The sequence below is a fragment of the Myotis myotis genome, unplaced genomic scaffold, assembly GCF_014108235.1.
Source record: "Myotis myotis isolate mMyoMyo1 unplaced genomic scaffold, mMyoMyo1.p scaffold_m19_p_5, whole genome shotgun sequence".
NCBI classification, from domain to species: domain Eukaryota; kingdom Metazoa; phylum Chordata; class Mammalia; order Chiroptera; family Vespertilionidae; genus Myotis; species Myotis myotis.
The window spans coordinates 43962923-43976335 of record NW_023416357.1 but is presented as its reverse complement, the minus strand read 5'-3'; the positions used below and the strand labels follow the sequence as shown (position 1 = coordinate 43976335).

The following is a 13413-nucleotide window of genomic DNA, read 5'->3' as shown; positions in this document are numbered from 1 at the left end:
CTAGCCAGGTTTATGAAATAGCACCTACTGACATAAAGAGGTCCTAAGCTCCATTCCCCTACATTGCCATGCACAGAGCATAATCACTTCATGTTGCAGGATGCAGCATAATGCAAGTATCCTAGGTAACTACTATGAGGTAGAAGCTAACCATAGGATCTTCAGTTTGGAAAGGACCTTATAGATCTAGGTTCTCTTCTCTTAAAAAGAAACTGAGGCCCAAAGAGATTATATAACATGCTTCAAGTCATATACATATTAAATAGCCGATGACAAACTAAAATTCCTAGCTTTGTCATCTAATCCAATATTCTTTTCTTTAGGCACCACTCTCCTTTAAAAAAAAAAAAAGATATGTAATCAAAACTCTAATACAATGGAAATATTTTCAGAGCTAAAAGTCTATGAGTTTCCCTGCTGTATTGGCCTTTTGTCTCACTCTAAGTTAGGAAGGCAGATATTATAACTGAATCATCTTCATCTCAAAAGTTCAAATCTTTTTAGAATTTGTTGTCATATATGACTTTTTGTAAACTAAAGTTATCAAGACATAATACATGTTTCAAATTGTCTAAATTTAAAAAAATGCATTTCATACAACACAGACAAAATTCATCAGTACATTCTTTAAAAAAAAACACACCACAACTTTTAAATTTAAGTAACTGCTATTCCTACCTAATTCCTTTTCTTCAGATGCAACCAGAAGAGGGGGCAAACTGTCCTCATCACAAGGTAGAAGACTAATCTTATTGCCCACATTCTTGTCAATACCACATAGTAACCTATAATCTGAAGTATTAGCAACAGGTAAACTGCTGTTCACTAAAACACCAGCTGTAGGACTAGATGGTTCCTCAGTTCCTGCAAAAACATCATCATCTAGTGTAAAAGGTCCAGAAGTAGGCAACCCCTCAGTTCCCGTGCTTATGGGCAGTTTTTCCACAGATGAAACCTCAGAAATTGGACTCTGAATTATCTCATTTCTTGTAATATCTCCTATCTCATTGTTTGGTTTTTCCACTGTAGCAGAATAGACGTGATCCACTGTGTTTACCGTCTGTAAAATATGGAATAAAAAAAAGTCAGTTTCTAGTCTCTGTTCAAATGTGAAATGTTCATCTCTATAGCCAAACATATCGTTTTAATAAGAATAAAACCGAAATGGGCTCAGAAATTCTTCAGAAGCCAAATTTCCTTAGAAACAGTACCATTTGGCTTCTTCAAATCTAGGAGCATAAGGTTTAGCTTTACTGTATGCTCAGGTAGGTACTAATGACTTTAATTTTGTAGATTAGAAAAAGAAGGCAAGGAGAATTTCAGGATCTTATACCATATCACATAGTGAGCAAATTAAGTTAACCCAAGGATCTCTTTCTCATGACAACCAAAACACCTTGGGTAAGCAAGGGAGAAGAAAAGGGGGAAAGACAGAGAGGGGAGTGGTTAGGCAGCAGAATGGTAACTATAGTCCAAAATAGTAACCACCAGTAATATATTGTATCTCAAATATCTTTAAATAAAGCCCTTTCTTTTAGACTGGCCAAACCTGAGTCAATATTAAATGATACCATTTATGAATTCAAATAATACTTACTAACCTATTTAGAACTTTCATTTTGTTAAAATATTGATTAGGGTAGGTGCTAGCTCAGAAACTTTTGGTAATAATGGCTACATGCAAAATCTAGCTCCAGAACTCTTTTTCTTTTTAAATATATTTTATTGATTTTTTACAGAGAGGAAGGGAGAGGGATAGAGAGTTAGAAACATCAATGAGAGAGAAACATCGATCAGCTACCTCCTGCATACCCCGTACTGGGAATGTGCCCGCAACCAAGGTACATGCCCTTGACCGGAATCGAACATGGGACCCTTGAGTCCACAGGCCGACGCTCTATCCACTGAGCCAAACCGGTTAGGGCCTAGCTCCAGAACTCTTACTGACAAACAGCATATGGTATGTGAACTTGAACAGAGCATGATACATATCCATCTTGTCTAATGTATGTACCCAGAATAAACCAGGTAACTGGCACAGAGTAAATACTCAATATTTGTTTAATGAATAAAACATTCTTACTTCGTGTATTAATATTTGCTTCTATGAGCATTTTGCTACTTTACAACGAGAATTCTTAGTGGACTAGGAGTCTATATTATGTATCTTCTACTCAACACCTAGTACATTTGTGTAAATGCAAACATAAATACACCATCACATACTTTACTAAATCCTTGAAAATCATTAAACAAATATTAGTCTAAATCTCAGTTCTATTTCCCTATAACAGTGTTTCTTAAAGTGTGGTCCAAGGATTCCTGGGGTCCCCAAGACCCTTTCAGGGAGTCAGTGAGGTCCTAGGATTTTCTTCATATAATTTCATCAAAACAACATATCACAACAGACTGAATATACAGGCAATTATGAGAGCTTTTCTTCTACTAAGTTAGACATAAAACTGAAATGTAAAATAATATTATCCCTGCTGGGCCAGCATGTCTCAGTGGTTGAGGATCGACCTATGAACCAGGAGATCAAGGTTCAAATCCCGGTCACTCGATCCCCAGTGTGGTGCACGCAGGAAGCAGCCGATCATGATTTTCTCTCATCATTGATGTTTCTATCTCTCTCTTTCTCTCCCAACCTTTCTGAAATCAATAAAAAATATTAAAAAAAAAAAGTTATCCCTGATTAAACTTTTGTTTTGAAATTTTTCTCATAGTATTTCTATTAATATTAGTTTATTTTAACTAATGAATTTTAAACTTTCTCAATTTTAATATAGTAATTATCTATAGTATAATCTACAAAACTTATAGCTCTTTTGAATTCTCAATAACTTTTAAGAGCACAAAATGGTATTGAGACCAAAAGTTTGACAATGAAAAGGTAAAACCTAAAAAATATCCTCTATATCAAATATTTCTCATTTTAGGAAACTCATAGTGTTAAAAAAACCCAACAAAACCATACTCTAATAATCACATAAGGAATTGAATTACCTATAAAATAAAATTTTATTAAATTAACAAGTCATTCTTTAGATACCTTACCAAGGGCAGATCTGGTAAGAGAGGACTAAAGTCTTCAGAACATCTTTTACTTCCAGATGATAATTTTGCTGTATCTGCAACTTCACCATTGGGCAATATACCATCTGCAAACCATACTCTCTTCTGTTCTTTGGAACATAATCCTAGATTCAGTTTAAAAAATAAAGCATTTTAACTTGGCAATACTGCAATGATTTAATATAAAAATGGGTCAGAAAATGTTTTCAAAAGCTTTTGCTATCTATTATCAAGCCTAGAGAAATGGCCTTATGTGCAGCTACCCAGAGCGCAAGTCTTTTTCTAATCCATACTAAGGCAGGATGAGCCTGGGAAGCACATATTCGGAAAAGGAGTGGACACGCCCTGACCGGTTTGGCTCATGGATAGAGCGTCGGCCCTCGGACTGAAGGGTCCCAGGTTCGATTCTGGTCAAGGGCATGTACCTTGGTTGCGGGATCAACCCCCAATAGGGGGTGTGCAGGAGGCAGCTCATCAATGTTTCTCTCTCATCAGTGTTTCTGACTCTCTCTCCCTCTCCCTTCCTCTCTGTAAAATAGCAATAAAAATATCTAAAAAAAAACACAAAAAAAACAACAAGAAAAGGAATGGACAGGAGAGGTTATTTCTTAAAGACAAAGGGGGCAGACTTAAAGCCTATATTATTAAAAATTATTTGTGAGTGTGGAGTGGAAACTGAATAAAATTTAGGGACTAAGGCACAGGAAAGAAAAATGGACTATACAGAGCATGGCAGATAAGCAAAGAAAAACACTTGAAGAACAGAAAGAGGCATAAAAATTTAAAAAATGAAACAGGATCACTTGTGCATTAGAGGTCATTTCTTTTAATTTATTTGATGAGAGAAGCATAATATGTTTTATTCTTATAATGAAGATATTAAACTTTATTAATATTTATTAAGATTTTCATATATTTGGAGGAAATAACTAGATATCAGCATGAATATTTGTTCTTTTGTTATAAAGCATCTACAAAGGAGGGTTATGAAAATTTTTGCCAGATGCTTTTAGAACAATATTAAGATTAAAAGGATTAATATATCTACTTTCCAAAATATAATACAGAATAACACTGAAAAAACTAGAATCATATATAATTTTTGCATTATGAGTACACATATTAAATAAAGTATCTTTCTTATATTTGCAATACTTTTATAGTTTAATAATTCACAATGTCAATATAAGAAAATATATAAATATTTCTAAAAACAAATTTATTCAGCTTTAGAACTATAATATGTAAGCATACATTTATTCAGATGGAAAAAGACACATGGGATAAGATTATTACAATAGCTTTATTAACTCTTGTTTCGTGCATTTACAATTGTAAACCTACTTTTGCCCACTCCTATATATGCTGAATCTCCTTATTTAAGTTACTAGAGGCCCAGTGCATGAAATTCATGCACTGGGGGTAGGGAGGTCCCTCATCCTGGCCTGTGCTGTCTCGCAGTCTGGGACCCCTGTGGGGATGTCCACCTGCCAGCTTAGGCCCGCTCCTGGGGTGATTGGGCCTAAGCTGGCAGTCAGACATCCCTCTGGCAGCCTGGGAGCCCTAAGCCACAGCCAGACATCCTTAGCACTGCTGCAGAGGCTCCTGCCACCGCTACTGCGCGCTCGCAGCCATCAGCCTGGCTTATGGCTGAGCAGAGCTCCCCCTGTGGGAGTGCACTGACCATCAGGGGGCAGCTCCTGCATGGAGCATCTGCCCCCTGGTGGTCAGTGCATGTCATAGTGACCAGTAATTTCCAGTTGTTCCACTGTTAGGGTCAATTTGCATATTACCCTTTTATTATATAGGATAATGATAAATGGAACATAGCTATTAAGTGAGGAAACTAAAGTCCAAAATAATTGCCACAAGTATCTGAATTTGCCTTTAACTGATAGTTAAAGTCATTTTATAGCATGCAACACACTAATAGTTGATGTTTAAAAATGTGAATGGACTTAAGATCCTAATCTACAACAGGTTGTAAAAAAGAACAGAGTCCAAAGATTTAAAAACCATTTTTATTCTAGTAAAACATACATTTAGAAACAGATTTTTAAGGAAATGGAGGTAAGCCAGGTTTTTACCTATTATTTCTCAAACTCAAGCCTACCTTTTCCACCAAGCTCTTTGATGCCATGCTGGAAGTCTGCAAAGTGCAATTCCTAGACCCTCTTGCTAGTTGGGCCTAGTTAGGTTTCACCAATGGTAGGCACAGGTAGATTAGAAGATGAGAAGGAATTTTTTCGTTTGAGTTCCTGCCAAGATTCTTGAAGTAGCAGCACCCCCAGATATAGCTGCATGCTCCATGATTTTCAGTACTCCTTTACATCAACCCCAGAACACTCCTTCAGTCATCCGAGCATGAACCTTATTAGTCTCCTTGATGGTTCTACCATTTGCCTGTTGGTGTTCCCCCAGAGGTCACAGGACCAACCACATGGTACCCCAAACCCTAAATCCCAGGTCTGAGAACCAAGTACTTCTGGTACTTCTGTACTGTACTCAAGTAATACTGCTTCTCACTTTTTGTTCCCCCTGCCCTAGCACTGGTGATTGCTTCCTGCTGTTTCTAATCCCTGAGTCACTTGAGCATAGCCTTTTTGCTCTTCCAGCCTTCTAATATAGATGTATAACCAGTTTCCTGTATTAAATTCCTTCTGATATCTAGTCTGGCTTCTCTTTCCTCAATAGACCTTGTCAACACTAGAAATTTTCTGTTTTAATAATTTATCTGTAGTCTAAGACACAGGATTTTCTTCTAGTTACCTTCAACACTTGGCTGCTTAAGGGCTGAGATTGGTAAGGTTGTAGGTGAAGAAGGTACACTGGATGTCTGGGTCTCCTGCAGAGGCTGGATGGTGGCACATTCATCAGAGTGATTAGATTTAAGATTAGAACCAGTTGGGCTCATCATCCTTTCAAATGCCTGAGCTATAACGGGGAGAAAATACCATTAAAATCTCAGATTTTTTAAAATTTCGAAGTAAATATGATATTCTATTTTTCAAGTTGTAAGGAGTAAGAAATCATTGGCTTAGCAAGAAAAAGAAGTGGCACTTGACAAAGATCATGTCCTTACTTTGGTTGGCAGCACTCCACTTCTGTATAAGCTACCAATCAGTTATTTTAACATTATACTTAACTTATGTTTGATATCTATTAAAGAAAATTATTGTTATTTAATATGACTATTTTTGCCTTTTACCCTTAGAGTCTATTTCTAACATAGTACAGAGTGATTTTTTTAAGATATAAATCATATATCATTACTCTGTTTAAAATCCTTTAATGATTTCCCAACTCTTGGAGTGAACAATTTAAGTTTTACAATGGCTCATAAGACCCTACACAGCCTACATCCCGACATCCTCTGCCTTCTGTTACTGTCTGACCTCATTTCTCACTACAATTCCACTTGCTCATTATGATCCAGCCACCTACGCCTCCTTGTTTTTCAACAAATCAAGACGCACTCTCCTCGCTTAGGGCCTTTGCTCTTATTGTTCTCTCTGCTTAGAATGTTCTTCCCATAGATAATCACATAGCTTTATTCTCTTCCTTCAAGTCTCTGCTCATATGTCATTATCATAAAATCTTACTCTGACCACTTTATAAAAAAATACAGACTTTTGCCTCCAATCTGTTACTATCTACCCCTCTTACACTCTTTTATTTTCATTTAGGATATTATCATCATCTGATATTCTCTTTGCCTACTGTCCGTCCACTTTTCCCAAATTTGTAAGCTCCATGAGAACAAGGAGTCTATTTGTTCTCAGTCAGTGCTCCAGAATACAGAATGGTACCCGAACATTGCTGAATGATTTTTCATCCGAGTAACACAGAACAGAACTGGTAGCTCTCCCTTCAGCATATCTCCAAACAGACCTGCTATACATGCTGCCACTACTAAAAGTGCCTTCCTTAAGTGACAGTAAATGATAGCATTCTTATGAAATGGTTTCCACTAACCAACTGAAATCCGAACATCTTACTCTGGGTTTCAAAGGAATTTCCATCTTGCCCTAAATCAACCTAATGGCACTCGCACCCAGGCTGTCTTGAAACTTACAGTCTCAGCACAAATTCCTCAATGTCCATATCTCTATTCAAATTATTTTTTCTTCTAATACTTCATGAAATGTGTCTCACAACCTTTGAGCCATCTTTCTCCTCTTATTTAATAACATTATCTTAAATGATCATTTCTACCATTTTCAATGCTAAAGGTGATGAAAAGAAATTATTATGTTTTCTTGTGGTGTATAAAGTAATGCTAAAGAGAACCATAAATAAAATTACATGCTATATGATATCAAAACAGAATAAATAAAAGATAGCTAAATAAACAAATGGTTTTTCAAAAGAATTTCTTTGCTAAACCAATGTTTGAGCTCAATACCCTACTTAGAGTCTTTAATGACCCTTGATCTTCTCCCCTTCTGGATTCTTACAGTCAGAATATGTATTAATGTCCACCTAAGAATCTGACCTATCTACTCAAATGTTTCAAATCTTCATGGCTAACAGCAGGAGTAGTTGTCTTCTAGGCTATTGAAGCAGTGTAAAAAAAAACCAGAACTATAAGCACTTAAGCTAACCTCCTCACAAACAATGGCGATAATACAGAAATATAAAAAGATTTATACTCTATTATCTTCCAGAACACATGTCAACAGCAGGGAGTAAAGCAGCTTACCTCAAGCTAACAGACTCACATCAAAGTTTTTTGGAGAACTGCTGAAAAAATTTATCTTCATTCAAAAGAGAAAAACAAATTATTATCAGGTATTTACTCTCCTGGCTAACAGGAAGCACTGCCTGAGCTAGTACACAGGCTTGGTCTTTAAAGAGTCCCAAGTAATATTTGCTGGGAATTAAATTGTCAACAAATTTTAGAAAATGCCAAGAAGTACTCAAAAGAACAAATGTGTATTTGAGGAAAAAAACACAAAACACACAACACACACACACACATACAACTGTGAGAATTCAAGACCACAAAGATTATTGCTCATAATGGTAGTTAGCTAGGGAGCCAGAGAAACAGTAGGAAAAACATAAAAACAAAATTCTATAAATTGAAAAGGGAAAAAAAATATGAGACAAAAATATACAAATAGTGTGGCAGTCCTATAAATTTATCTATAAGATAGATATCATTATCTTATTTTATTCCCATCTTAGGCTGTAGTTTTCTAAAGGGTAAGAACTATTATCTTGCCTGGTGCTATTAATATATAAGATTAAATACCACTTATCAGTAGGTATTCGATAAATGTTTAGATTAAGATGATAATGACAACAATGATGATGGCAAAAACAATAGGCAGATGAAATGCAGCACTTAGGGACTTGGTACCTGTTAAAAAGTTAATGAAATGCCACTCCAGAAATTGAATGCTTCCTTTCCAAACTGGTAGCATTAAGTGTGACAGTGGAACAAAAAGAAGAGAAACCAAGCCTTGGGATGTCCCACCTAAGCCACATAAGTCAACACTAGGTCCTCGCCTTAAGAAAATAAAGAAGTTTATCTTTGTCACAATCCAATTGTTATGAAGACATATTCAATTACTTAGATCAAATGTCAGGTTACTACTCACCTTTACTAATGGTTTCATAGCAGACCACACAGACTCTTGCTTCCTTTTCTAGATACTGCAGTTTACACTTCCTATTACAACAGACACCACAAAATACCTATAAAGAATAAAATATCAAATTTGGTTTTATTTCATACATACTTATACCTATTGGAGGTGGGGGGGGGGGAGGCCCCAAATCTAATTAACCAAAAACCATTTTTTTTATTATATAATTTTTTGGATCACTATATTCATAGATAGTTAATAAAATACTTTTATCTAGCCCTGGCCAGTATGGCTCAGTTGGTTGGGGCGTCATCCTGTACAACAGAAGGTCTCTGGCTCGATTCTGGTCAGGGCATATGCCTACGTTGTGAGTTCAGTGCCCCCTCAGGTCACATGCAGGAGGCAACCGATTGATGTTTCTCTCTCTCCCTCTCTCTCTAAGCATGTACTCATCTGAGGTTTTGTGTTTTTTTTTAAAGCAATGTTACTTCTATAGCCAACTCTCAGGAGTTTACAGATAATCATGGCAGCCAGAACACAAATGAGGTCAGCGTCACTGTTATGAACCTTGCGTAAGCCTATCTTTTTTCAGTGTTTACCTGACCACAACACTAGCTACAGAGTAGTTCTGAAATTAAGTATTCAAGGATAAATGGAGATCTGGCTGAATTGAGAGTATCTGATGTGTTAATGTTAGATAAATAAAGACAAGTATTCTTAGATTTCACAAAAATTAGTAAATAGTGTTCCTCATTTCCATTATGTAATACTCATGATGATTTGACATTTATTCAACTCTCAAACAATCTATAAAATGATAATGCTTTCTATATTTCTATGAAGGTGAAAAACAATGATTTTAAATTAACTGAAGTTTTTAATAATCTATTAATGAGCTTTTCTGTCACATAGAATTTCATTTAAAATGTCTCAAAAGAATAAGACGTAAAAATTTTGTATAACTTACCTTCCCACATGCTCGGCAGTGGTGCCGCCGTTTTGTAAAGGTAAATTTGACTTGGCAGTTCATACAGTTTGGAGCTTCTGAATCAGGAACCCAAGTAGGCTGTTTCTGGCCCAAAACCAAGCCTTCTTTGCAAGTGTTTACAGGTAGAGATTCTTCATTTGCAGTTACAAGACTGGATCCACTTTCAAAATTACTTTCTATATCAATGTAATTAGAGTTAAAACTAACCTGAGGATCGGTTATAGAATTTGTAGTACAAGTTGTTGGAGCAATGGTTAGGCTGGGTTCACTTTCAGGCACAGTTGGAACATCTGGTTTATTTGGTTCTTTTGAACTCCTTGTTCTTGATGGAACACTAAACTGCTTAGGTCTGGCCCCTCCAACATAAACAGATTGACTGTTAAAATCAGAGACTGACAATTCACTAGAACTCTCAGATTTATTGCTAACTAACCCTTGTTCAATGGGAATTGTACTTTTTTCCCCTAAAGAAAGGCTACCAATTTCTGTTGTATTTTGTTTATCAACTGTTTCACCAGGACTTTCCCCAGTAGCTCCTGCTTCAGCATTGAAATATGTATTATTGTCATTTCCATCATCTAGGCTTTTCAAATCTATCTCATTCATTTGAGATTTTGAGTCATTTACAGTTTCTTCAAATGACTTTATGTTACTTGTCTGAAGATACTGTTCGGTTAGAAAGGCATCAAGTTCAGCATCACTAACTAGTGTGCCACTTTGTATGCCTTCATCAATATTAAAATAACCTAAGTCTTGTCCATCAATATCATTGCTTAGAGAAGTGAGACCTTCACAATGATTGGAAGAATCTGGGGCATTCGCACCCAAAAGCTCCATTTGCGATTCTGCTGCTGTAGAAGAATTGGTGTTATCAGAGTAATCCAAAGAGTCAACTCTGATTTCCTTCTGGTCAGGATCTGCCTTTCCATCTCCCATCTTTTCAATTAATGGCTGAGGAAGTATGTTTTTACATTTTTCTTGTTTCAAAAGATCAGTCTCCTTCAATGGTTCCCCACCCAGAATAACACTCTTCTCTATTTCTTCATGCACAGCCACTGCTTCTTGTATATTATCTTTATGCTCATCCTGATGTAAACAATCACCATGTGTTTTACTTTCAATCAATGATCCACACAAAGACCCAGGTACTGGAAGACAGGACAATGAGGAATATATATCTTCACTTGAAACATGTAAAGTTGAAGAAGAATCTTGGATTACATCTGTATTATCTTTAAGATCTAATTTTGAGTCTTCTTTTGCAGATTCTTTTATAAATATAGCAGTCCTATCTTCTTGAAAGAAGTCAGGTAATTTGAAATTTTCATCTCTTGAATTTGAATCATTTAAGGATAAACTGTCATTTTTTGGAAGTCTGCAAGGCAAAGCATTTAGGCTACCTCTTTCTTTTAAACATTCTGTGGGAGCTATGGCCGCCACATGTACCTCCTCTTCTACCACACAGCCATCCGCTTTTACTAATTCACATGGCTGGTTCTTGTGTTGTAGGTTGTCTTTGGCATCAAATGTTTTGGAACTTTGTTGAGTCAAGGCAGATGGCATGTTCAAATCATCAACTGGTCCTAACTGATTAGAGATCTTTATATCTTTTAAATTTTCTTTTCCACTATAATTACATGAATCTGAAAGAGTTGTATCTATGTTAATATTCAATTCGTTAGTTCCACTGATTTCTCTATTTTGTAATTCAGAGCTGACATAATTTTGTTCTCTGACAGCATTATTACCATGGTCTGTTGATGAAACAGAAAGAGTTTCTGACACTGAAGATAAATCCAATCCAATCAAAGAATCTGCACTAGACTTAAAATCATCTGGCAATAATTTTTTAATATATTCTTCATTATTAGTTACATGAACTAAGTTACCCATGTCACTTATCAGATCACAGACAGGTTTACTACATCGTCCCATATATAAAGGCTGGATTTCATCTGAAGTGCCACCACCATCCACAGAAGAAAGGAGATCAAGTCCCGTTACGTTTTTCTCATTTTGTATAGAAGTTAGTCCCTCATCTGTTTTTTCGTTCAGTGAAATCTGATTTGTTTCATAGCATGTTTCTGATGAGACACAACAATTAATGCACTGCTGATCCTTTGGTAACAGTGAAGTTAACTGTGAGGAAGCCAACTCTGAAGAAACTGAACAGTGGTTAGAATCATATGCATTTTGTGCATCCTGGAGATAATCTTGTTCATCTAATTAAAATAAAGATACAGTGTTATTCAAGAGACCCAAATAAAAATTATTACAAAGATGTCATGTTTCAAAGACTTCCAAGCTAACAACTTTTTTTAGAGATAGAGTACTCTCTTGCAAAATAGTAATAACATCCAAAATTATTTTTATTTGGATTTAAAGTACTTGGGGTTTTTACTTTTGACTGTCAATATCATAAAGTGATAGAAATTCACTCAAAATAACTCAGTTAAACTATAAAAAACAATCTACCTTCTTTGTTCCATCTTCCAGGTTCCTAGTCTTCATTCTAAGATGTGGAAAATACCAACTCTCATAGTAATGAAATACAAACTCATGTAGAGCTTTCAAGTTACTTTTAGCTGGTTCCTATGTTGGTTTTAAAGATCCTTCTTTTTTAGCTAAATTTGTACCTGGAGAAAAACTTTTAATTAACTTACTTTTATTTCTAGCTATTTGTTCCATTCAGTATAAGAACAAACTAATCTGTTATAATGAAATAAGTGAATCTTTTGTAGAAGATAATCATATGACCAAAATCGAAACCAAATTTTGCTAAGAGTACTCTATATCTGATATAATAGAATTAAAGACATTTTAAAATTTCATTAGTGACAAAAATGAAAAACCAACAAACCTGGATTCTGTTCAAAATCATCAAGGAGTTTGTCCAAGTCACTGACTGCTGCTTTAAAATAACTGTCCATCCTACTTGTAGACTTATTCAGAATTTAATTCTTGTATACCTAGAAAACAAAAAGTATGATAGTTCCTTTTATTCTCTAACATATAAGTATTATGCCATCTACTGTATGCCAAAAAACATAGTCAGGATAGAGACACAAATAAAATTTGAGAGTATTGCTTTGAGGCATCTATAATTTAGTTGGGGAATTTGCCTCTATAAAAAAAAAAAAAAAAAAAAGACATGAAAACCAACTCTAACAACATAATATGCAAACATTAACTACTGTAAATTTTGAAACACTTATACAAATAACTCATGAATCAAAGAAAAATTCATAATTGAAAGCTAAAAATAGTTATAAGTACCATATATTAAATAATATAAATACAGTTGGGCCTTGACTTACGAGTTTAATTCGTTAAGGAGCTCATTAACTCAAATTACTCTATCAACTCAATGCAAAAAATGGGCGGAGAGACAGCTGGTATCTCAAAAAACTCGTTAGTCGGGGGGGGGGGAGGGGGCGGGGGGAACCAAGATGGCGGCATAGGTAAACACCGGAGTTAGCTGCCTCGAACAACCACTTCACAAATACAACTAAAAGATGGAACGGATATCGCCCAGAAGACTGGCTGAGGGAAAATTCTTCAACTAGAAGGAAAGAGAACAGCATACAAGACTCAGAGGAGGCGCAGTGCGGAAAATACAAAGGTGCGGAGGTATGCGCGGAGCGGGCTGGTAGCTGAGGGCCCGGTTGTCCTTTTCAATTGGGAGGGAGTCTCAGATTCTGAGCTCCAGTTCTGGGCGAGTCTCTAGGGACCCAGACTCAAACGGGAGAAGCGGGA

The 13413-nt window shown here is 35.9% G+C and overlaps 1 protein-coding gene across 7 annotated transcripts in view; it reads right to left on the bottom strand.

Moving 5' to 3' along the window:
- Positions 1-13413, bottom strand: part of ZFYVE16 (zinc finger FYVE-type containing 16) — a 44217-nt gene that overhangs the window by 19369 nt on the left and 11435 nt on the right. For 5 of the 7 annotated variants that reach the window (XR_004967478.1, XR_004967477.1, XM_036308761.1 and 2 more), the window contains exons 2-7: positions 12518-12626; positions 9637-11879; positions 8682-8778; positions 5845-6009; positions 3058-3200; positions 679-1060 (exon numbers count right to left, since the gene is read on the bottom strand). Coding sequence is in view for 5 of the 7 variants with exons in the window: in XM_036308761.1 (XP_036164654.1) it covers positions 679-1060; positions 3058-3200; positions 5845-6009; positions 8682-8778; positions 9637-11879; positions 12518-12587 (3100 nt within the window). In the remaining 2 variants the exon portion in view is untranslated. The remainder of the gene's footprint in view (positions 1-678; positions 1061-3057; positions 3201-5844; positions 6010-8681; positions 8779-9636; positions 11880-12517; positions 12627-13413) is intronic. The other 2 variants (XM_036308762.1, XM_036308763.1) reach the window with 2 other exon arrangements.